The sequence below is a fragment of the Cimex lectularius genome, unplaced genomic scaffold, assembly GCF_000648675.2.
Source record: "Cimex lectularius strain Harlan isolate CLEC.00 unplaced genomic scaffold, Clec_2.1 scaffold63, whole genome shotgun sequence".
In the NCBI taxonomy this organism is placed as follows: domain Eukaryota; kingdom Metazoa; phylum Arthropoda; class Insecta; order Hemiptera; family Cimicidae; genus Cimex; species Cimex lectularius.
In genome coordinates this window covers 1,506,124-1,531,896 of record NW_019392694.1, presented here as the reverse complement: position 1 = coordinate 1,531,896, position 25,773 = coordinate 1,506,124, and the positions used below count along the sequence as shown (strand labels likewise).

Here is a 25,773-nt window from a genome sequence, read left to right as displayed (position 1 = left end):
GGCGTTAAACCCATTAAATCAGTGAACGACACAATCCGAGACATTTCACGGTTTTAAAAGAAAAATTAATACTTTCATATTAATTTGCAATATTGTAACTAGATGTTTATAACTATCCCTTTATAAAAAAATATAAAAAAATTGCCAAAAGTTTTGTATGATTAATAGTAAATCATAAACATTTATGTGACGTCATTTTTTGTTTGGCTGCCTGGAATCTTAAAGAAGCGGGTTTCCCCCACCCAAATAAACGATTGTGCTTAATGATCAACAGGGTTTAGCTAGCAATCATGGTGTGTGGAAGATTTTTAGCCTGTGGTCCCTGCAGGGGGTGGGAGATGGAGTATATCGACCTGACCGACTGCTCTACAATCGGGGTGTTTGTAACCTTCACAGGATTATATTAGATTGCGTCACCGGCATGCTCTCTCCCCACTCGTATTTCCTTTCAACTTCATGCATGACGTCATGCACGAAGATCATCGATTTGCCGTCATGATCATCGTCGAAGGTCCGTTCGAGTTGCATGACCTCACACCATGTACACTCCCGTTGAGCCTCACGCTGCACCTTCGGCGGCATATCGATTGAGTCTTCTGGATAAAACACGCTTTTCCTCACTTCTTTTCAACATCCCTCCTACTAATAGAATCAACGCTTTTCATCATATATGGTGAGAAACCTGCTAAGATTCGATTTGTTAGACGAGTACACTAAATTTGAAATAATCTAAATTACACTAATGAAACTGTGAAAAATATAAAATTGTTATTGTAAAAACTTAAATAAAACAACAAGAAAAGGTGGTCAATTATTTATTTGAAGTGAAGAAACTAGGCTCCTTTTAAAATTTTTCTCTTCTGCGTGTCTACGCCGTTCTGGTCCAGGTCACCGGCGAGTGTCCGTTTGAGTCAACCATCTATTTCTCACATTTCTCTTTCTCAATTTCTTTTTTTGACAGTATACGTTTACATAACGAATAAATAAATAAAAATATAAGATATTCAGTTTTTTTCTTCATTTCAACAAACTTAATTCTAAGAACATTAAATAAAATTAGCATTAAAGTTACTCCAAAGAATAGTTTTTCAAGTAAATAATACACAACTACTATACTACACTACTAACTATAAATATAATTACCAGAAAGAAAACAGTTTTAAAAATGACGCAGGATACCAAAAAACCGCTGTTGCTTGAAATTATTTAACTTCAGGCCAATAAATAAGAATAATTAAACTAAAATAATAAATATTCAAAATGTCAAACTAAGTTAAGAGTAGACTTTTTGAACATTTAAATCTACAATTGCAACGAGCTGATGAAATGTGTAGACAATATGGACTAGTTTGACGTGAATTTGGGCCAGCCTAGACGTCAATAGATGCCCTACCTTAAAACAATATAGAATGAGGAGAATTTAGAAATAAAGGGCAAGAAAAATAAGATATAAAGTAGAAGCGAAGAAAGAAAAATAAAAGTAATGAAAGGGAGAAAGAAAAAACGAAAGAAATTAGAAGAGAAAAAAGAGGAACGAGAAAAATATTTGTTTATTTGCGTGATGAAGAGAGAAAGATAGCAGGTAGAATAATAGAGATGGAGGTAGGCGGATAGATAAGTAAATAGATTGATAGATGGATGAAGGGATTGATAGTTAGGTAGATATATTAGAGAGGGGAGAGAGAGAGAGAGAGAGAGAGAGAGAGAGAGAGAGAGAGAGAGAGAGAGAGAGAGAGAGAGAGAGAGAGATGAGAGGGAGAGAAAGATGAGAGAGAGAGAGAGAGTGAGAGGGAGAGGGAGGGAGAGAGATTTAAAATTTGTGTGTATGGGTGTGTGTGAAGTTACTCTTTAATACAGATAAGATTTTGAGTGGATGGATGTGCCATCTTTATTAATATTCCTGAATATTATATAAATTATTATTTATTAATATTCATTATTAATTTAAAGTTAAAATTGGATTAATATAACAATTCTTTGGAATTGTAATGGATGTAAAAGGTATAGTTTTCAAAATCTTAATTTTTTTGTAATTGACATAAGGCACAAATTTCAACTTCATTTTCCTTGTTAACATGTACTAAGAAGTCATTATATTTACTTTATTTAGGTCGAGAAAAAAATGCCAGGGCAAGGTGGTTGAGATTCGTTCTGCACATGTGTAAATATGTGTCTTCAAATAAAAACTCTCTCTCCAATTATGACGAAACGAGAACGATACCCGAGGCAACCTACATATTGTCCGTTGAACATGAACAATTTCTAAAGTATTATGTAATTTTTAAAAATGAATATTCTTGTAGATTCAACGATTTTGAGTTTTATTTAGATGGTTGGAAAAGAAAAAAATTCCAAGAGTTAGTTGTTTTAGTTTAATTGTATTAACTGGGACTGTGGAGGATAGGCAGAAGCAAACGAAAGGTACATAATAAAGAATTTATGGGAAGGATTTTCTTTTCTACATAAACCATCTAAAAATTTTATTTTAATGTTTTGATGTCAGATTAATTTAACTTTCAGTGGTTTAGATTTTCAGTGCGTAGATCGTTTTAAACCCAACGTTTTTTGACCAATTTAATGTAATTTTTTGAGCAGTGTATTCTCATTTGTAGAACTTTTTGACAAACAGCATAGGATATGACGCGAACGAGGGCGATAAAACACTCTGACATTCTTTTGTCTCTACAATTTACAGCCGAACAAAACAAAAGTTCTAACGTGTTGACAGCGGATTTTTATACCAAAAAATCAAACTTTTATTAAACGTTTTATAGGAGGGTTGATTCAATTTTTTTAAATAACTTTTATTGCTATTGTTACAATATACAATCCGCGAACATTTTAAGTAAAATTGTAAACTAAATTGGATATGCAGAAAGGCAGATTATCGATCATTATTCAGTATAATTAGTTGGGAAATTACTAATCGTTATTCGAATTTATTACATTTGATCAAAGTGGACTTTCAGATAGGAATTATTAATATATTTGGTAATACACAAAAATTATAAATCTGCCCATAAATTAATCTAATTGCTTAAACCAATAAAAACTTAATGTTTAATATTATTTATACTTAATCAATAAATCACAAGTAACTATTACACAATATTCTCTGTAAATACACTAAGGACATACTCAAAAATGCTTGATTTAATATTTAAAAAATGACGATTCTTGAATATTTTAATTGGATATAAAATTATAAAACTCTTGCCCAGATTTTATTTTCAAAACATTAGCCTTAATTTATGGCTCATTTGTCTATAAAAACAACACTTTTTAGTTACTTTAAAAAAGACATAAAATATTTTATTTGCACAATTATTGTATTTTGTATTTATTGGTAAGATAAGAAGAGGAAATGAATCAAAAAATTGATATTTTATGGTATATACTGTATGCTGTACTATATATTATGGTATATAATAAATATAATTTATGATAAGACAATTGACCGCCCAGTCCTCAAATTTGAATTAACAGCTTACATGTTAAATTGTATGTGTACATACTTTTATATACAAATACATTTATTCAATTATTTGCATATTGTATTTTGAGAAAACTTTTTTGAAGTCAGGGTGAAAAACGCTTTTCAGTGATGTAAAATTCAATGTAGATTTTCATGCTGGCTGTTGAACCACAATATTATTAACTGGTCTCTATGTCTAATGCGGTTCTTCGATTGTATGTTAAAAATACACAAATTTAATTTTTTGAATACTTACTACTAAAAGTACTTTGGGCGTGTTCAGATGCTGTAACGTTACATAAATATTCGTTATGAATTTAATACAGAACTAATAACAGAATTAAGAGAAATGGAGAGAAAGACGAAAGGGAGAAGGATAGACAAAGGTAGAAAAAGAAAGAGAAAAAGAGAGTGAAGAGAGAGAGGTAGCGGAAGATGAAGTGACTGATAGATAAGTAGTTAAAGAGAGTGATTGATTGATTGAGTGAGTAAGTGACAAAAAGAGAGAGAGAGAGAGAGAGAGGGAGAGAGGGAGAGAGAAAGAGAGGGAGAGAGAGAGAAAGAGAGAGAGAGAGAGAGAGAGAGAGGGAGAGAGAAAGAGAGAGAGAGAAAGAGAGAGAGAATAAAGAAAAGGAATGAAAGAATGTGTGTATTTGCAAAGGAGAGAAAAAATATATAAACAAAGATAATAAAATATGCATAAAAAGAGATAATTTATCGAGAAATGTATATGTATGGAAAGTGAGAGCAATAGAGAAAGAGAGAGAGAGAGATAATAAAGAAAAGGAATGAAAGAATGTGTGTGTTTGCAAAGGAGAGAAAAAATATATAAACAAAGATAATAAAATATGCATAAAAAGAGATAATTTATCGAAAAATGTATATGTATGGAAAGTGAGAGCCAAAGAGAAAGGGAGAGAGAGAGAGCGGCAGCAAGAGAGAAAGATAAAATAAAAAAGGGAAAGAAAGACAGAAATAAAAAAGATAATAAGAAGAAAGATGAAAAGTAGTAAAAAGAGAATAGAAGGAAAAGAGGGAGAGAGTGAGAGAAAGAGTCAGAGGAAATGAAAAAGAGGAAAGTATAAGAAATAAAACCAGAAAATAAATGGACTGAGAAAAAGGAAAAGGGATAAAGAGGGGGAAGACAAAATGAAAGTGGAAGAGACAAAGAAGGAATTAAAGATAGAAAGTAGTGTTTCTTTACGAGAATGATGTAAGAGATGGAGAAAGAGAGAATGTAGAGAGAGAGAGAGAGAGAGAAAGAGAGAAAGTAGAGAGAGATAGAAAGACTAGAGAGAGAGAGAGAAATTGAGAGAGAATATGTATATATATTGTTTATAATTTATTTTTAAAATTGTACAAGTTATAGTATTATTTACCAGGAGATGCTCATTTAGCATATTATAGTCTTTTTTTATTGACTCATAATTGGTTATATGGCGTATTATGTGAATTCAATTTTGGTGGTTGCAAAAAATTGTATAATATTCCATTTAATTAAACTTTTAATGAAGTTGACAATCAAGAATACTTCGGTAAAATAAACAGACGTGATGTTCAAAAATTTGTAACCGATTTAACAGGCTTTAATTGAAATTAAAGTTCAAAAGTTACAAGGGCCAGTACGTTTCAACGGTGATTTGAACAGGAAAAGCTTCAACCCCTGGAAATATGTTGAGATGCATGCCGGTTGATATACTTAGAACTCTAAGCCTTTTCCAGTTCGTTTAAAATGTAAATCAGTGCTAGGAGTTCTTTTAGGAAAGGGATGTTGTTCGTTAGCAATTGGCACGCCATAATCAATTTGCACCAATTCCCACTTGGAGATCGATCCCAACGGTCGACAGTGCTCACGAGCAACGACACGAAACTACCGCGTCAAAAGAAAATTGTGTGCTCTATTAAAGCTGTAGGTGTCGGAAGGACACGGCAGAGTTCGTGCGTTAAGGAAAGATCACGGAAAATTGGACTCGTTACGAGCCAGGCTGACATTAGTAACATGTTCAAAAAGTCAACATCGATCCTTTTCCAAATTAACATCCCTCTATTTATTTATAGGATGGAGCCTTTCCAAGAATCACATTTTGATAAATCAATATGAGATCTGAGATAGTGCTATTCTCAGTTTATTGCATGTTGACTATAACTGTGTATATTAATCTTTGTTTTCTTCGAAGGATTCTCTAGGATATTGACAGATATAACCGTACTAAGGGATTTGATATGAGAATTTATCTATTTGAAATTATATTTGGAATTGGAAATTACCCGAGAACCTCTCATTTCCGATCAAATGTCAACACGTCTCGCGACCGTCTCACCAGGCTAATATCGAACCCCCTTCCAGATTAGACCGAACCGCAGCACAACCACCGCCTGGGAGTGATAAATTCCACGTATTCACATTAATATTTCACGCCGTCTAGAAAAGGATGGCTATAAATTACATGCATTCTGCATCAGGCACTCGAACGCCTAGCAGCCTCCCGGGTTTATAATGTTCGGTCTCGCAGAATGGACGGGCGGATTGTGAAAATATGACTGAAACTCGTGGAACGTCGCTCCTTGGAAATGGCTATTCCAACAAACAATTTGCGATGTGCAATAAAAGGTTTAAACAATTTTTTATTTATTTTCAAATCTGTCTACTTTTGGCTGTCGAATTGCTACAATTAGTTTTGTCATACAATTATAAGTGAAATGTTTTGATTTTTTTGTTAATGAAAAACACAAAACAAGTTCCCGCAATATAAAAAACTTGAGTATAAAAAAAGTAATTGTTTTAGTGGTTTTAGATTTTAGATTAGTTTAGAACAAATTATCTTCAAATTAAAACCTGTTACATTATCTGTTTGTAACAATTCTTACCACTCCAGACATATTGGACCTTCCCATTTTATCCTTTTTATCTTTCACAAAAACCAAAAGGAATATTTGAATAGATTGAATTAATTGCTTAAAGGTTAGTGGTGTTGGTTGGTCTGCGAGTGGATGGACACATAGAAGTTTGAGTAAATTGGTCCTCGCTGTATTAATCTGTCAGACGCGTTTGGGCATTGAGTCATCATCGATCGACATACAAATGTACAAACGTGAACTTAAACAATACCAAAAAATACAAAAACAAAACATACCCTAAACAGAGAGCAAGAGCACTCAAAATCAAAGGGCTACCAAATTAATATGATTTGGCATAACAAACTATATACGGGATGGCCTTTTTAGATGACCCGGCTGAATTTCTCTTGAATCAATAACGCTATAAAAAAATACGTTTTTATATTTTTTAGTCTAGTTTCGAATTTTTACCTTTTTTTGGAAAAATTACACAGTGTAGCTCAGGCGCAGTTCAACTTCAAAATTTCAAATAAGCCCCTATTCATTCCGACACATCATTTTAAAAGATTTTTTTAAGCTCAAAACAATTCACCAATCGGATTTTAAATTGGTCAAAAATGACAAAGTTATGTCAAAAAGAGACCGGCAGCACTGTATGTTCCCGAAAATCCTAATTCGACTCTCCGAAATGTTGGAAGGGTTTTAGGGTTTTCAAAAAATAAGATTAGAGAGTGCACCGGACTTTCAATATGAGATATCATATCTTAAGTTAAAAAAGGAGAAAATTCTCGGCAAAAGGAGATCGAGAATTCCACGTGGTATGGTTTACACCAATAGCGAAAAGGAATCGACATTCGTTGTAATTCAGACCGACATATTTTACACACACACACACACACACACACACACACACACACACACACACACACACACACACACACACACACACACACAAAGCCAAACCTGAAATTATAAATAACAAGTTTATGTTCACTTGAAATCTTTCATCATACCAATATAAGCGGACGACGGCGCGCCGGCCAAATAATCTCTCAATATTCGCTTGCTTTTCTCTAAGCGATAAGAGAGGAGTCGGCCTAAGCGCGTCGCTACTTATTCTTGTGTAGGGGAAGTTACCTTCAATTCAATAAACAAGAGAGTATATTCCTTAACATTTATTGTAACACAATTCCGTCTCTTAACTGTACCAAAAGTCAGCCACAAGTCTAAATCTGGGATGAGTCTATTAACGTCTTCGATGGCTTTGGCTGACGAAGTCCCCTTGTTGAGTCCGAGTGTGGCTGCTTCCCTTCCTGATCGACTCCTGCAGTCGACTGTTCACTGCTTGAGGTGAATCTCTGACTGACTGGTGTGAGCCCTTGAGCTTGACTCACTGGTTTGAGCCCTTGGTCTAGACTGACTTTTGATTTCCCAGTCATCCCTTTTATACCAGTTTCTCTACCGGAGTAGGGGTGGAAAGGAAATTCAAAAGTCGGGGAAGTTCTCACGCCGCGGGCGAACCGGCGAAGACGTCGCTACATATTTTTGACGTTTGACAACTAGAAGATAGTTATTTATTTGATCGGTTGTCCAACTATTGCAACTTTATGGTCTCCAGGTTCGTGGGAAACATGACGTGGTTCCAGTCTGGGTCTGCGACACTCTTCGACGTTCTTATCTATCGTTGTAATTATAACACAGTTATGTTTGCCAAATTTGAGGGGGACGTCACGTCGTTCCCTTTTGGGTGATCGCCCCTTCAGATTTACAACCTTTGTTCCCTATCATCGTTTACCATAATTTTTTCATACTTTAACAACTAAGCCAGGGACCGGCTTACATCAACATACATTATTGTTATGAAAATATACAATTTGTCTTTAAAACGTTTAATTATATTTATTATATTCCTTGAACAAAAATGTAAATGGAATAGACAGGCTCAATATATGCAGATAACACAGTAGTAAAATATAGTTTTTATGTTTTCACTCTTTTGGGTCTTTTTACAAAAAGCGATACGATTTTTACATCTTTTAAACAGTAGGTATACAACTTTTTTCATTTCCACATTTGATTTATATGTGCATAATATCAATGTAACAATAGCAGTAAAATGTATCAAGTGCTTAAAAAACTTACACTTGCAAAAGTGGGATCGCTGATTTTAATTAAACTTATTTTTGAATGCTAGGTCGAAAAATAAGCTTCTTGGCAATAAGCCCTAAGACCAGTGAAATAAATTAAGTAACTAACATCTTTTTAATGAGGTTTTGCATTTATCATTAGTATGTTTTAAGTTTATTGTGTATTTGTTTTGTTTTTTTATGTATGGCTTCAAAATTATGCGGAAATTCTTTCATAAGTCATAATGTCAAATTATAGCTATTATATACATTATTGTACAATATGTACAATATTGTACACATTCATATTATATATGAAGAAGAACGAAAAGTAGCCGATCGATTGACTTGACATTTTGACACAACGTTACATTGGAATACGCGTCTGTTTTCCAAAAATCGAATTAATTTCTTTCGTTTCTTGCCAGTTGATAGCGTCTGTGTTCCAACAGCTGATAGATTTTCAAGACGGTAACGGTACTGTATCTACAAAACCAGGAAAAATCACTTGAGTGAGTGCCATGTTGAGAGTATCAATATCTCACTGGCACTCTCAACGCGACACGCAAGAATGACACAATTACACAGAAAACAAACACTTCGAGCCCTGAAGATGATCTCAATAAAGATCGAAAGTTTGGCATGATAAAGAAAATGTTTATCTGAAACCTACATCACATCAGACCGCATCTCACGAGTTCTGAATAATCATCGACTAACGGTAACTAGCGGATAATAACGACTAATCACCACACAGGTTGACCGGAAGTGGATGTGGAAGAGACATTCCACCTGAGTCTAAAAAAAGGTCGTTGTACACGACATGAACATCATTCTTAACAGAATCGCAGAGAAAAACGTGACATACAAATCCACTGAACCAAAGTAGTGAATTTTCCAACGGAGTTTCTCACTCTCTTGATGTTCCCGGATTCATGTTGCATGCTCCAGAGTCGCTAAACTGTCTGATCTTTATGTTTATGCAGAAAACGGATCAACAAGAAATGTTGTCAACCTACTTACATGAAACTAACTTTCTTCCTTTCCTTTCATCCCACATAGGCACAGAAATGCAACGTAGGGTATTACATTGAACGATGTATGTATTGGTGGTATCTAGAATACTTTTATTTACTTTCCTATTCATTTTATATCAGACTGAGCCACATCCAAGTTAGTGTCTAGTATTCTTCGATCTAGGATCACCAAAAAATAGTTAAAATCGTTGATCTCACGCCCATACCGTTCTCTTGTTAGTTTAACATACGTTATTAATTGTATCTCTAGTTAATAAAGTTAATTCACGAGTACGGGATTGCTTTGATTAATTAGTCAGTTGGAATAGAGTCATACAAACATATTGAACGGGTAATGCGTATATGTTCGAATTTCCCTTGCGTGTCGTCGAAAATTAAGGCCGTGTGGTCATCGAAATGGGGGAGTGGGCGAGTGTAATTATGTGAAGTCCGGTTGCAGGAGGCTTCGGGCAAAGTTTTTCAACGGATTTATACATGTCTGGATGGTGATTATCGTTATCGCGTACCAGTTGGGCCTGTGTGTTCATACAACTGCGATTTATTATTGCCGGGAATTTTTTCCCGGCTTTATAATGCCGATTCTCCCCTCGTTAAAATAGAACCTGTAGCATACCAGCATAGTGGGTGTGTTTTTGTGGGTAAACATTTTATCTAATAAATTCAACGTCAATCTACTATATACATTACTACACCGTCTATCAAAGTCAAAGAAAAAAAATTATTATGAAGATATGTTTATGACGTTTCCATATAATAGATATGACAGGTATTAATTAAGATATTGAGTTTTTCCCTTACCCTCCATTATGAAATTGCCAATAACGAAAACCCAATAATCAACAAACAAATATTTTAGCATGAAACCTAAACAACATTCTAATCACTCTCATAATTTTTCCGACATTTTGGAAAATATCATGAAAAGAGAAACAAGTCGTAATTTTATCGAAGTGCTTTTTAGTAGAACGTATTATTGACTAGAAGCTTAAAAAAATATAATTTTAATAATCAAAATAAACATACCATCTGAATTACTACAAAAAAGGGAGCAATACATTAAAAACCTATGCCATTGTAACTTTTTTTTTACTTCATTTATTTTTATCTACAACTGTACATGTATTATATACAACCAGCTGATTGGATTTCAATTTATGATTATGGCCTTACGGGCGTTCTACCGAAAGCTACCCATTGGCAGCCGCCCTGGATTAATGAAATGATATTAATCGTTTAAGAGGTCTCTGATCCATTTTGTGTAATTGTGGGGAATGGAGTAATCGTATTTGTGTGTTAGTGTGATTTTGTAATTTACTATGAAAACGTCCGTAAGTTGTTTTGATGGATGAAAAAACAGTTGGCATGTGAAGATATCTGTGAACTTATGATATTTTTTACGTAAAAAGGGGCAGAAACTATTAGTCTTAAAATTTTGAATTGAAAACATTGCAATATTTGAATATAGGAATATTTGGCCGATCCATAAGCTTGGCACCCGAACATCCAAATAGGTTTGAGTAAGTATATTTATGTTGAAAGTTTTCATTTTAATGGTAATTTTGATTGTCGGTGAAGTACCAACAAAGCATTTCAATCGTTTGTTGAGTCTGTTTTTTTTAATCGTGTGGATGGATTGGAACTTTTAAAAGTAAAAAGTCAATTCGGCTAACCATAAAATTATATAATTATAATTATAACTATATCTGTTATAGCTACAATTTATATTGTATTTAAGTTAAATTGAACACTCTCAAGAATTTTAGCGTCCTCTGAGTTGAAGTGAAGCAGGGAGGAAGTGTGACGTATATTCTTATCGCGTCGAGTCGGTAGGGAAAAACGTGACCACTTAGGTACATTTATCATAATACTGAACAAACAATCTAATTTTTTTCCTCATATGACAAAGTCTGAATTTCATAAAGAAACGTAAAGGCGTTCATAAACGAATACAAATCGTACGCTCACAAAAGTTTAAACTAATTATAATGGATCTTTTTACACACACATTGGTTCATAATATTCGTACGTAATTTCATATGTATATACGTGTAATTTCATACGTATATACATAAAAATTAAGAAATGGAAAACCAAATCAGCGAGGATAGGCAGATCAAAACGATCGGAAACGACCTAATTTCACGTTCATCACCTCTCAGACCCCATGGTGAACACATTGCTTATTATTCGGGATTGCAACTTTGCCTAGGACTTATAAGGCTATTTCGCCACTTTTTCTTTTTTAGCTATTGTCTTATATTATAACATATATTTAATTCATAAAAGTCTTTCCAGTTTTATTACTATACAAAGTACAGCTTAAAAATAGATGTTTGAATTCTGACCGGTTTTATAATTATAACTGATTAGGGAAAAATGTGCATTCATAACTTTACTATAAAGTTCTTGTAAGAACTAAATTATATAAACAGTGACACTGTGGAGTGAATTAAAGTTATTTATTATTTATTTACTTCTAATTTAGTCATTGTAAAATTAATAGATGGTTTCATTTGACCATATTTATTAAATAAATGTATTAAAAAAATGATTTTTTTTATTTAAAAAATCTTGATCAACAAAAATAACAAACCTTGTCTAGTACACACTGTATTTTGTCTCACATTTCTAATAAAAATTGTTATAAACTAAATCATGGGATCATTATTGAATTAACATCTTTCATGTGCACCTATGGATAAACGTTTGATCTTTACCAAAGAGACAACCTTTAAACATAAAACCGGTGGTTTGGCAATAACTGCTTCTTATTGGGTTGTTTTCCTTTGTAGCAGAAACCATTTTGTTAGGTTTACCTTGGAAAAAACCTGCCATGATTCGTCGAGTGGAAAATTTTGATAATTTTCAAAACCGACTGTTGTACACACTAGGCGATCACCAGGTTTTCAGGGCAAGGTTTACTAAATTCAAGCTTTGTGCTTGCAACATAAAGTGCTGTAAATCCCAAATGATCCAATATGATTAAAGCGATATAAAGTTTATTTGTAATATTATTTTATTTGTTAATATATGAAAAAAAGAGAGGTGAAAGAAATTGTAAAATAACCAATACTTTCAAAACTAAACGTTTTTAAAATATAGAATTGTATACATCAGTGCTTCTGACCCTTTTTCACTCTGCGTTCGCCTGCAGGTTCCTCTAAGAATACTTACTTTCCTGGAATCCTCCTCATACCGCGTCATCCTCTCCTAACCCCTGTCCTACCATGTGCTCAGTTCGCATAAATTAGGGATATATAAATACTAAACGACTGTACCTTTTTGTTCATGATTTATTTTTAGAAAATTAGAAAGGGTAGAGTAAATTTTTAAAACAAAGCGAAACTAGAAAAAAACTGAAAATTAATGACATTTTTAAGTTTGTATTGATGCACATAGATTTGCAAAATTTGGTTTTACGAAGACCGATATTTTCTCAAATTCGCATCTACTATGCTTTTTTATTTATTTTGCATGTGAGCATAAGAAGATGCCCGTTTTACAAGATCAGTCATAGTAAACGGAAAGAAAAACGTAAATTATTGTCTTTCTTAAGACTTCACACTACTCTTTACAAAAAAAGAGAAAAGGTTTATGATTTTGCCATTCAAGACGTCTTTTAGATTTCAGCTTCAATAATTTTTTCCTTCTCGAGCATTGACAAAAAAGCTTATTATAAAGTGAACGGTTCATTTCTGGCTTTTGAAAATATTTCACAAATGTGTATTTCAACCTTCTCAAGTGCTATATTATCTTATCACCAATCGTTAGATTTAGTTCTGTATCTGATCGTTTTTGAACAACTCAGTTTGTCTATTTTCAATGCAATCTATCCAGAAATAAGATTTCTTCTTGCTGATTAGATTTTGTCAACAACTTGGAAAGTAGATAGGATGTGAAAGCTTTAGAGTCAATCAAAATCACGAATTTCGTATTCGCGATTTTCAAAAATGTGTATCAATCTTGAAATTTGTTTGGTGCCATTACCATTGTATTTTTTGCGTAGGTATTCGCTAGTGTTCTCTCGTGGAAACTCATGGGTACGATGAGACTCTGCCTGATTAATTTATTTATATAAGCTCACCCCTGCATAATTATGCACGTGCATAAACATATTATTTAGAGAATCGAACTTACGACTTGTGGCAAGCTCAGGTTCTTGTCCGTCACGCCGCCGTTAGGCTCTAAGAGCTGTCAACAACTAGATCATTTAAGCCTCAACAATTAACAATAAATTTGGACAAACTCTCATTTAGAATAGAAATGATAAATGGTGGAGTGAATGTGCTGTGCAATCTTTTTAAAAAGATAGTCCCCACTCACAGTAAAGGAATTACTTTAATGGACTCTTGCAATTAATGAGAGACGTGTTGTAAATTCCTTCAACCTGATGATGAGCTATAAGCTCGAAATCCGGATCATCGGAAGCAAGTGACTCTGACTGGAAACTATCTTTTTAAAAAGATTGAACTCTCATTTATTCTTAAATACATTTTTTCTTATTTATACATCATAGTCAGGTGAGGAAGGTGAAATACTTGCACTACATATTCATGCTAATAAATTCGTTCAACCCCAATACACACAAAACAAGACATTTATCTGTATGCAATAAAATAGTTCTGCTTCTCCAATCAACGAGCAGTGGACCAAAAATCTGCTACAGTGCACATTTTTTATATCGGTCCCTATTCGCTCTCTGTATGAAACCAAGGAATGACACTCTTCAATTATGTGGGAAACATCGAGCAACCTTTCTCTACATGACGGACTCATAAGCGGGCTTTGGTCTAAAAATAAGTACTACTGTATTCTGTAGTTCTTCGTGTTTCTTAAAATTTAGGTTAAACTGTATAACAATAATGGAAAATTAAATCTTTTAAATTATATATTTTGTTTTAGGATGAGTAGAATAGTAGTGTTTTAATTATGTGTAAATGTTATTCTAGTTTCCCTTTTTTTAAGGATAGCCATTAATCAACTTTACACATTAATTTTTGTTTTCAGAGGCGGTATGGGTAGGGATTGGAGGGGTCTGGCAGCAGGTCTCGTCTCGCTCGCCTTCCTCGTAGCCTTGACTCACCTGGCTCTTTACGAATCGGATGTCGTCAAATCGGAAAAACCAACATCGCAGACCTCGCCGCCTCCGATAGCCGTGTTTCGCACTACACCCGTGCTGTTCCCGACCTCCTCGTCTGCCCCGTCCCAAGTCGCAGCTCCAAAACTGCACTTCAGACGGACGAGTCGCAGGCTTCCTCAGGTGAGTTTACAGTTAATAGGTAAATGTACTATTATTTCTAATGTAGTAATGAGTACGGCAATGACATTTTTCCTTCGATGTAAAATCCCTAGGGATTATTGTTTTGGATGCTTATTGACCTACAGCAAGTTAAGTTTGGGTGATAAGATCTTTCGTGAGGTCTTATGGAGCAAAAACGAATTTTTCGGCTGTGCCGAGTTTCGGTAGTATATTCCAATAATTGTTTTTTTAATTAAAACAATCCCTGGTTATGGTGGCATAAACCACCAAAAGCTCGGCACTGCCTAAAAAGTTGTTTTTGCTCCATATGACCTTTAAAGGACATCTTATCACCCAAACCCTAACGATTAGCTGTTTTGATCAAAGTAATTATATGAAAAGTTTAAAAAGAAACAAAATTCTAGTAGTTCCACTGATGCAATTTACGCTGATTGTAGTTTCTTTGATTCTTGCATTGACATTTTTATTAATTTAATTTTGTTCTCGTCAGATAAATGTACTATTAACTATGTCTACGCTAACCAAAATTTAAGAAAATAGCTTAATCATTTATAAATTACTTGCTTGTAATGAATATAAAATAAACTGAAATTTAATGAAAATTTTTGTTTTGTTTACAAACACAATTCAAGATCTTGATCTTGAACTTCTTTTTGTTATCTGACCCCCTCAATTAACATTACAGGTTTATCCCAGGCTTTTGAGCTCAAGAGGACACTTCGTGGAGTGACAAAATGTACCAATAAAAACTAAAAAAGCTTAGAGTGATGACAATAAATCCCCTACTACTAATAAATAAGGAATCACCAAGAATAAAGAAATAAGAGAATACACATTACTAACTTAATTAGGCGATAATACGTTAATAATGGCTTTTTACTATAATCTTTTTTCGATCGTATTCTCACAGGTTTTGTTTGTCAGACGCGTTTTGCCATTTTGACTTTTCAATTGGTTCGTCGGTACACTATTTTGAAATTAATATCTTTTGTGATATCATTTTTGATGTTTTTGAATGAAGGGTATCGAGAAAGAAGTCATATCAGCCCCCTATGGGCAATATGAGGGTTGATGGTGTACTCGATTTTTCGCCATCAGCCCTCTCACTTATTTATTCACATAAACTGTACAACCACCCAAACATATATAATATAAAGTACAATACAATATAATATACAGTTTATATATGGAGAAACCCTCCCGTTTCCCTTAAAATTCGGAACAGAGTACCCAACAACCTACTATCATGGCCGACTCTTAATATCCAGGGCCATGCCTACTCGCTCCCTATAAGGAGCCACGACCTGGCACTCCACGACCAAATGAACTAGCACGACCATTTCTTTTCGTTTCACTCTCGGAAGGCCATTGTTCAGTCGTGCTCTTGATATGCAAGGTGATATCATTATTAATATTTGTTAAACGTGAGGAAACTTGTTTATCGGTAGAAGTGAATGTTTCTGATCTTAACGCCTCTTTAATTTTTCTAGTTTTCCCTTCTTAAATTTTTCTTTCAAAATTTATTTTCCACAGTTCTATACAATTTGTATTTTTGCTAGAATAGCAATAGTACATCTCAAGTAAATTTGATGTGTAGTTGTTTAGTTTTGCAGTGTAAAACAATTTTTATGAATAAAAAAATATGAAATATACGAAATAGAATAGAACTCACTATTAAATATGCTCAAAGAAATTCAGACATTAGTAAGCTTAGAGGAAAATCTCAAATGACACCAGTTCTACATACATACATTATATATACAATTCACGAAACTTGCTAAAAACCACTACAGCCAAAAATCACAAAGAATTGTAGAACGGTCAAAAGAAAGTAGGAGACAAGAAGTGTTGCCTGGAGGTGCCTATTAGATCGCATCATATGTCCCTATCCCTGGAGAAATCATCTCTCAAGCCACCCACATGTTTTCTCCCGTTTTCCTAAATTATAATGTCACTTCTGCCGAGCCTTTCTGCTACAACCAATCAAAGCGGGCTCGGAAGGCTTTATCCTTGGACTTTTAACTTACATATTTTTCGAGTAAGCCTTTGATACTGGATTTTTGCCTATACAATTTTGTCTGGTGCGGTATGAACTTTTTCTGTCGATGAAACTAAATTGAATGTTTAAAGAAAAAAAAAACAAATGAAGGGTGGAAAAAGGGTTGGGTCAATATATTTTAAACGATTAAAAATTAATTATTTACAAAGCTTGAGTTGCTTGACGATTATGTCAAATGGAAAGTCCCTTATTATTTAAAATTAAAAAACAAAACCATATTAACATTGTAATTAATTTTAAATATTAACCAAGGCTTATATTCAACGGAGTAAATTGTTTTTTACAACTACTTTTGGAAAAAACTATTCTAAAGATATTACGAGACTATTCTTGTTTTAATAATTTCTTAGATCCTCCTTTCGATTATATTTTCAATGTTTCAACACAAAGACATTATGTTAATTTAAAAAAAAAACACCTTTCTTTCCATGTTGGAATGTTGTTACGTCATTTTACTTTTTCAGCGTAGTGAGAGGAGTTTCTTTTGTGTAATAAATACTTTAAACTACCCTGGGGAGGATTTTTCTTTTCTCTCGCTCTTTATTTTTTTTGTAAGAGAAATTTTAAACCAACAAAAAAAACCTTTGTTTTCCTTTATTAAAATAGTATAATTCAAAAAATCTAATAATACAAAAACTGTGGAATGTTTTTTTAAAAATAAAAACGGCGCTTTCAGTATACCATCATGCACTACTCAACAGCTTTGCGGGTTTAGTCTATACAAAGAAAAATATTTTTATCGGCACTGTTTTGTAATTTTTCAATATATTTTTATTTATTTATTTACAACTGCCATTTAAATAACGCAACAAGTAAAAATCGTTAAAAAAACGAACATAATGTGTGGGCGTACACGAGGACTTATAAAGTATGAATGGCGACCATCCAGTGACGGATGGGTGGCAGCTTGGCGACTATCCCGGAAAACCGAAGTTAGGCGAGTAAGATATCGTGTCGACATTTTCAGCCTCCGGTTTCAGCAATGATGGTGATGGGATGTATAGGAAAATCCGCAGTAGAAATAGTATACAGCTCGAGACCAAGAAGAGACCTTTGGGGGACGCCGGTTTGTGTTGCCTTGTATACCTGAGTATTGGTTGCCGCTACTTACATTGAATCAGCGATCAATTAAATAGAATTCGAAGATAAGATAATAAGGAGCGAGTAGGAAGTGTATAAGTTTATAGACGATGCCTGGGTGCCGAGCCTAGGCCATATTGGGGAACGTATTTCTAGCATACGTAGTCTCGCCACAAGTCACAACAGCTCATTTTGTTTAAAATTAAACAAGTCTTTAAATAAAAACGCATTAACTATTAATAAATAATTTCTTAATACCGTAAAAGTCATTTTTTGAAATGGCGCCATTTAGCCCGAACACAGCATTGAACACGCCTGAGCCACTTGTCCAATTGCGGCACAAACTGTTTCTAGTGGAAATTGTTCGACTGTTTTTATCAGATCGCCTTTTATAAAGATTTGTTTGATGGATATTTTTTCTATAGACCATTCTCTCAAACACCGTCACAATTGGTTGACGAAAGGAATAAGATTTGACCTGGCAGAAGGCCCATCCTAGCTATTTAATCTAGGAAGGGTCGCCTTAAGCTTGGGTAAATTTCGCGTTGTGTGCTCGAGCTGAATCCTGTTGTATCTAGCGTTCTCCTTTACAAGTTGGTATTAGTAAGAGGTATTACCATTTTATCAAGGAATCCAAAGGTCGAGATAGAACTAGGTATTCTTGTCTCTAGAGTAGAGGAAACGACTTCTTAGATTGTGAAATGAATTATTTTATTTAAATCAAAGTTGTGTATTGGACATCGCAGGAAGACAGATGAACCTACAAGAGGAAATATCGTTGGGAGGTTTGTGAGCTCTAGGTATAAGAATTACGAAGGAATACTTCCATGATATTTGTTACAATAAAACAAAAATTAGAAAACTATTTTTAACAAGACTATGAGCTATTAATTTTTACGGTTTAGTAATGTGTGGTGATCGCATCTCACGATTTCTGAATAGTCATTCTGATAGTAAATTAAAGATGATGCTGATATTTCAATAAAATACAATATTTTCCTGGGCGTAGAAATTCGTCAAATTTGCAGTTCAAATTGATTTTTGGTCGTCCTGGTTTATTCTAGCTTTGTTTTTCGTCTAGCCGCAAAAAGGGGGATGCTCGTCTGACAGGAACATGCAACGTACATGCGAGGTATTCAAAACCAACAAGGCTTTACAATTCGCCAATTTCCCCAGGCAATATCTGCTTGTTTGACCGCGTATACCATCTGTAAAAGATCGAATAGCACATTTTTGAGAGCCCAGCTCTGAATGAGCTTTAAAAGTTTTTTTAATTGACTCCGAATTGAACTACATTATGTCAGATTTTTGTTTCTGTATTGATCACAAATTCAAATATGTCATTGCTTGGCTGAGGTATTGAGCTATTTTATGAAGGCATGTTTGAAAACCAATCAACGTATATACGAAGTCAAGATTTCCACCTTTGGCTAACTAATACAAATAGATGTAAAAAACGTTTTTTCGTGTTTTCCAGGCGATAATCATCGGTGTGAAGAAGTGCGGGACAAGAGCCCTTCTTGAAATGCTCTATCTTCATCCAGGAGTAACGAGAGCAGCTGGTGAAATACATTTCTTCGACAAGGACCAAAATTACAACAAAGGCTTGGACTGGTATAGAAAAAGAATGCCACACTCGTTCAAAGGGCAGATAACTATTGAGAAGTCGCCGAGCTATTTCGTCACCCCTGAGGTAAGTCGCATAGACGTAAAATTAGTCTTTTTTACGCCAGATTTTAAAACTATTGATGCGTTTTCCTTCGTAAATCGCCTGACAACCATTATGTAAATCGGCTGACAATTTTACCTTGCTTGATGTTCCGCTGTTTTGCAAACGACATTGGCCTAGTTAAGTGCTATACAATCTGGATTAATTTCATTGTGTTAAATCACTTTAACAACTGTAACAACACAAATTTAGAGAATTTCTAAAAAATATATTGACTCGACTTGAGCATATCACTCGAAATGATGATGAAATGAGGTAGATAAATAGATATGTGTGTGTGCAAAAGAGAGAGAGAGTGAGAGAGAGATAGAGAGAGAGAGAGTGAGAGAGAAATAGTGAGAGAGAAAGAGAAAGAGAAAAAGAGAGAGAGAAAGAGAAAGATAAAAAGAGAGAGATCAGAAAGGTATATAAATAGATGTGTGTGTGTGTGTGTGTGTGTGTGTGTGAGAGAGAGAGAGAGAGAGAGAGAGAGAGAGAGAGATACATACGATCGAATAAACAAATAAATACATATATAAACAAGCAAAGAAACTAATGAAATAACAAACAAAAACAGTTAAACATTTCAAACAAATTAGCAAAACACACACACACACACACACGTGTATGTATAAATCTGGGCGAAATTCCCTTAGGGTTTGCGGTTTAAGGTCACTGCAACTAAGTTCAATTTTGAATTTGATCAGTTTAAATAAAATGTTCTGGGGTTAACGTCGATAAAACAAAGAATCCAGTACTTTTCTGTATAAATAGACAGATTTTTTTATTTAAGTTACACTATTTTTTATTGATTTTTTGTGTTAGTTATTAGCTTTCATAACATAATTAGACTTGTGAGAAACAAGAAAAATATTTAATATGTTAATATGTTTAATAAAAATATGCTTAATTTCTGCTAACTGTTTAAAATTGAATAATTTGAAATTTTATTATTAAATTGTTTGTTTATGGTGTAAAAATTAATTTTAAAAATCTCAGCGATGCTTGTTTAAATATGTAATATTCTTTTGGGAAAAATAACAGGTCCCCGAGAGGATACGCGCTATGAACTCGAGCGTGAAACTGCTTCTTATTGTCAGAGAGCCAGTCACAAGGGCGATATCTGATTACGTCCAACTGAAAACCCACGCAGCAACAGCGGCATCGCCGACGCCCCAATTCAAGCAATTGAGCTTCGAACAACTTGCAATACACGGCGACGGGTCTGTCAATATTGCTTACAGGCCGATAGCGCTTTCTCTTTATCACATCTACATGCACCGCTGGCTCGAAGTACGTCTTTCTTGAACATTCAAACAAATCCAAGTGAATAACAACCGTTCCGTTTAGGTCTTTCCGAGGCAGCAGTTGCTCGTCGTTAACGGGGACAGACTGATCGAAGACCCCGTATCGGAGCTGGAAAGGATCGAAAGCTTCCTGGGGCTCGAGCATCGCATAAGTAGGCAAAACTTCTACTTCAACAGGACGAAAGGCTTTTATTGTCTGAGGAACGGGACTGAGGACAAATGTTTGAGGGAGAGTAAAGGGAGGAAACACCCCAGAGTGGACCCAAAGGTGAGATGAATAAATCCCTTTCCCCTTTTATATTGTGTTCTTTAAACCTGCTTTCATTCGATTTGTCCAATACAAAGGCACAATAGGGAAAAAAACCGGCTGTAATTATAGCAACCAATTGCTTAAAATTTAAATATAAATCTGTTATAAAACATATCTTTCTATTAAATGATGATTATTCTATGAAAATGATTTTAAATAATTCCTATAAACATAGACTTTCATCAAAGTAGGCAAACTTTGTTTGATTGTTTTATGATGGTTCTAAACTTAACTTAATGATACTTTTATGATATATTTTCAGATTTTGACTCCTAGATTTATTATTACATATTTACCGGCAAGGGGACGCTACAGATGTGGGATCAATAATTTTACTTTTTTGCTACTACCTTACATAAATAAATAACTCTACAAATATATATATATAATATATAATTATCTTGAAATACACACACAACAAAGGGAGAAAAACCATTATTTAAAACAGTGTAAATGACTTAAAATATTTGTTCTCGGCTCATAGGACCAAATGGCAAGAAAACATGACAACTTGCCAGCAGATTTGCACATAGTATCACCAAAATGGTTGATCCCACATCCATAGCCAGCCATTTTGAGTTATTATTCATATTAAATCTCTGCGATAATAGATAAATGAGTAATTGTTCATTGGTTTATTTATTCAATTCTTCTCTGTTACTTTTTGGTTTGTGTTTTAAATTAACCCGTTTTTTAAATATTTTTTTGTCTAATGTTAAGGTCCTAACGAAATTGAGACGCTTTTACGTAGAGCACAACCAAAAATTTTACGAGCTCGTCGGTGAGGATTTAGGCTGGCCGGAGAAGTAGCGGGCAGAGCTGATCAAAATTGCCCTATGTCAAGCAACAACACAAAAAGTTCTTTCTTTCTATTTTTCAAAAAAAAAAAATCTTGAATGGTCCGACTTGCTATCGAGGCTTTTCCAAGATTTCGAATTATTTTAAATTAACTGCTTAAAAAAAATGAAAAATGAAAAGAAAGTCAAGGAGCATTATTAATATCTTGCCGTAATTTTGTCCTCTGCCTTTTCTGTTTTAATAATTACAAGTTTAATATTTATAAGAAAGAAAATGGCAGTAGGCAAAATGAAAAATAAATAAAGACATAAATGTAGAATTCTATCAACAACTGTGATAATAAAACATATCAACACAAAAAAAGGGTTAGGGAACCAAGTGGTTATACAAAAATTCAAAAAAACCAGAAGAAATTTTATAATTTGGAAATGGAAATTTAAATCATAAGGTTTGTAGGATAAGGCAACATATACATATCATGTTAAGAAAATCAGTTGACCGGCCATAGAATTTAAAATAATGAGTCTATCACATTTGTACTCGAGGAAATATTTTTGTGCTTTATCCAAAGTGAAAATATCCAGAGAAATTTGTTTTTCGCATCTTTCATTTTAATATTGCAAAATTATTGAAATACTTGAGGCTACGGTCGAACGGCCTTTTATTATAAAATGATCCCTCGTGTATCACTGGTGATAGACTTGCTTGCGTACCTTTGGATCACATTGATCTGTTATACATTTGATTTGAACTGTTGAAATATGAATGATAGTTAATAGCTGGCATTCGATTGTGAGGTATATAACATATAAAATATTTTTGTACTCCATATTGGAAATTGTTGAATTTTTGATGTTGAATTTCGATACTGAATTTTGTTTAAACTCAATATGACGATCAAGGCTAGGATGGATATTTTTTTTAAAACCGATGATTTGTTAAAAAAATTCTATATTATAGTTGACGAGTAACTTCTTAGCTTCTTAAAACCTTTTGAATTTGAACTGACTGTAACATATCAATAATTATTAGAACGTATTCTTTAAAAAAAAATTTCACTCACAAGAAAATACTAAACTAACGACCAATGAAATAATGGTTTTGTTTTGTGATATTTTTTTTGTTGTCAAAAATCAAAAAGCTTTATTCATTCAATTGTTTTGTTCAATTATTATAATGTTTTTTATAAAACTTAATACAAATAAATGCTGTTACTTCAAATCAGTAAAATCTTCAACAATACTCTTAAGAAAGTAGGAAATTTTGCCTGTAATTTTCACCTTTCTATCATTCTGAATTGCTCTAACTTGAAATATCAAAATCTATTTATTGACTATAGGGTTTTTTGGCAATCCTCTTGTGTAGAGGTTTCGCCCTAAATTGCACAATAAGCTTTGGAGAATATTTCAACTCAATTCAAATTGCTGAATTACCAGGAAAACAGAAAAGTATTAGAAATTAAACAATACTAAAAAAAAGCTCAAAAGACAAAAAAAAACTATGTTTTTTATATAAAATAAAATGCTGCCACCAAATAATATTTAATTTGCATATTCATCTCATTCACGTCGTTGATTAAATTTTTTGGCTCCGTGAAAACAGGCACAAATTTGATAATTATTTTGAATGAAAAATATGTTTTTAATTTTAACACTACTTTAATTCGAACATATGTACCATATAATAGTGCTTCCCAGCCTTTTTGTAAAATATCGGCACAAAACCAAATTGATCATCATTCTATTTATTTTTAAAAACTCAATTATATATATACATATATATATATATACACGTATTGGTTTCTAAGAACGTATTTTAATGTTGTACCATTTATTAATACATTACTATTTTAAAACGAAAACCTGTATTTTTATCATATTTAATGTTTTCTTTGTGTATTTATTTATCACGATGTATTTGTTTATATATTATAGCGTACATTTTAATTTTATTGCTCGTAAAAGACAATTATTCTTCGTACTTCCGCCCTGATATTACAACGGATAGAAATTATAATTAAGACTTTTAATTATACTACTGTTAATTGCTTGAGATAAAATTTTATTTGTTACTTCAAGAAAGACACAATGAAGATATAAAAATAAACAACCAACCTCTTATGCAGCAAATTAACTTTTCATTTAATTATTTAAGACACTTTAATATTTTTTGTTTGAAAAAAATAAACTTCCTAATTTAAATAATAGAAAATATTTCATCGTACTTTTCACGACGTTTCCCTCTATATAGGCGATACATAAACTTTATAATATTATACGTAAGTTTATTTATTACGTAGAGCTTCCCAACCTTTTTAGGAAATGACACTTTACCATAATTCTGTTTATTTATTTTGCATATTGAACATTTGAATTGAGAAGATCTTTAAAACAAACTTTCTTAACCTATTATTATTTTTTTATTTTATACAAGATTATGTAATAAATAATTTGTACAAGGGAAATTGCGAACTGTTTTACAAATTTACATTGATTTTGTATACATTTATCAGGATAAACTTTTTAGGTTTGTGTTATGTTTTTAACTAGTGGAACAGAAGTCATTTCTATATTAAAATAAATAATAACTTATAAGATCCAAGTTGATTATGTAAAATTTAAATAAATTTCAGTAATCCTCACATGTTTATGGTGTTGATAAGCTAAATAGAATGATAATCGGTTGCAATAATTTTATCTTGTTACTGTTAAATTACTTATAAATGTCAGATAATTATTTTTTGTGAATATATCTGAATTATGATAGTAGATTAGATCGTGTTAGATAGTTGAAAATTGTTTTTTATTGGTGTCAACCAATTGTGATTCTGAAATAATAGTATATGTAGATAGGTGAATATTGTAAATTTTAATTTAAAAGAAGGATAAAAGGTAAATAATGGTTCAAATGGATTTATTACTAAATAGGAAAAAACATATCACATGTAACGATACATATCAAAGTTGTCTGTGTAAATTTTTGAGAAATTTATTGATAATTATAAGTCTATAAGAAATCCGTTTAAAAAGTGTGTAATAAAAGCTTTTGTGTATCTAGTGGCGCCTCGCCTTGTTTTCTTCAGATGGCTTTCGGCGAGCTCAAGTCCCAGGGCTTGCCATTTCGCATTTTTATTGCTGACGAAATCGAGTCGACTTCGGTCCGATCGGATCTGTGAAATAATATTAATAGGCCTAATGATTGTTAATTGAAATAATGTGGATAGTTTGATGTTTCATTTTCAATCTTATCCAACAAGTACTGAACGTGAAATTATATTTTTCCTCTTCATAAACTATTTTACTATTTACATCTCTCTATCTAGTTCTCTCCTTGACTTTTGTTTTGATTTAAATGTGGGACTTAGCTATTTCTCTTCTATAAAAGTCTATGGCTATTCAAAGGCAAAATTATTCAAAATGTCTTTTTAACTAATAAAGTGACATTTTAACAAAACGTCAGGTTTTAGTGGCTCATATTTTAGTAAACTGTGATTGAAAATTTATTTCTCCAACAGTTCATCACTTTTGTATGTTTCCCAGTAATGTAATTATGTTGTTTGAGTAATGGATGTTGTTTCGGTGTATTATTCCTACCCAATTTCGATAGGAAATTGTTTAAACATTGAGTTTAAATGTCAAGAAAACTTGTAGTTAATGCTTAGAGAAATTCCTATGTTGTTCCCTTTTTTGTCAAGCATAATCCAAAAACATTAAATGAACACCAATTGAAAATTGAAATTTATCACTCAAGATTCAGATATTTGACACTCCCTATC

The 25,773-nt window shown here is 33.0% G+C and overlaps 1 protein-coding gene across 3 annotated transcripts in view; it reads left to right on the top strand.

The window, feature by feature from the left end:
• The window catches only part of LOC106674312 (heparan sulfate glucosamine 3-O-sulfotransferase 1), a 47,671-nt gene that overhangs the window by 20,298 nt on the left and 1,600 nt on the right, over positions 1 to 25,773 (top strand). For 2 of the 3 annotated variants that reach the window (XM_014406954.2, XM_014406953.2), the window contains exons 2-6: positions 14,484 to 14,736; positions 19,353 to 19,568; positions 20,628 to 20,876; positions 20,934 to 21,158; positions 21,921 to 22,090. In XM_014406954.2, the coding sequence (XP_014262440.1) occupies positions 14,491 to 14,736; positions 19,353 to 19,568; positions 20,628 to 20,876; positions 20,934 to 21,158; positions 21,921 to 22,010 (1,026 nt within the window). In that variant the 5' untranslated portion in view covers positions 14,484 to 14,490 and the 3' untranslated portion in view covers positions 22,011 to 22,090. Of the gene's footprint in view, positions 1 to 14,483; positions 14,737 to 19,352; positions 19,569 to 20,627; positions 20,877 to 20,933; positions 21,159 to 21,920; positions 22,091 to 25,773 lie in introns of those variants that run through there. The other variant, XM_024225961.1, reaches the window with a different exon arrangement.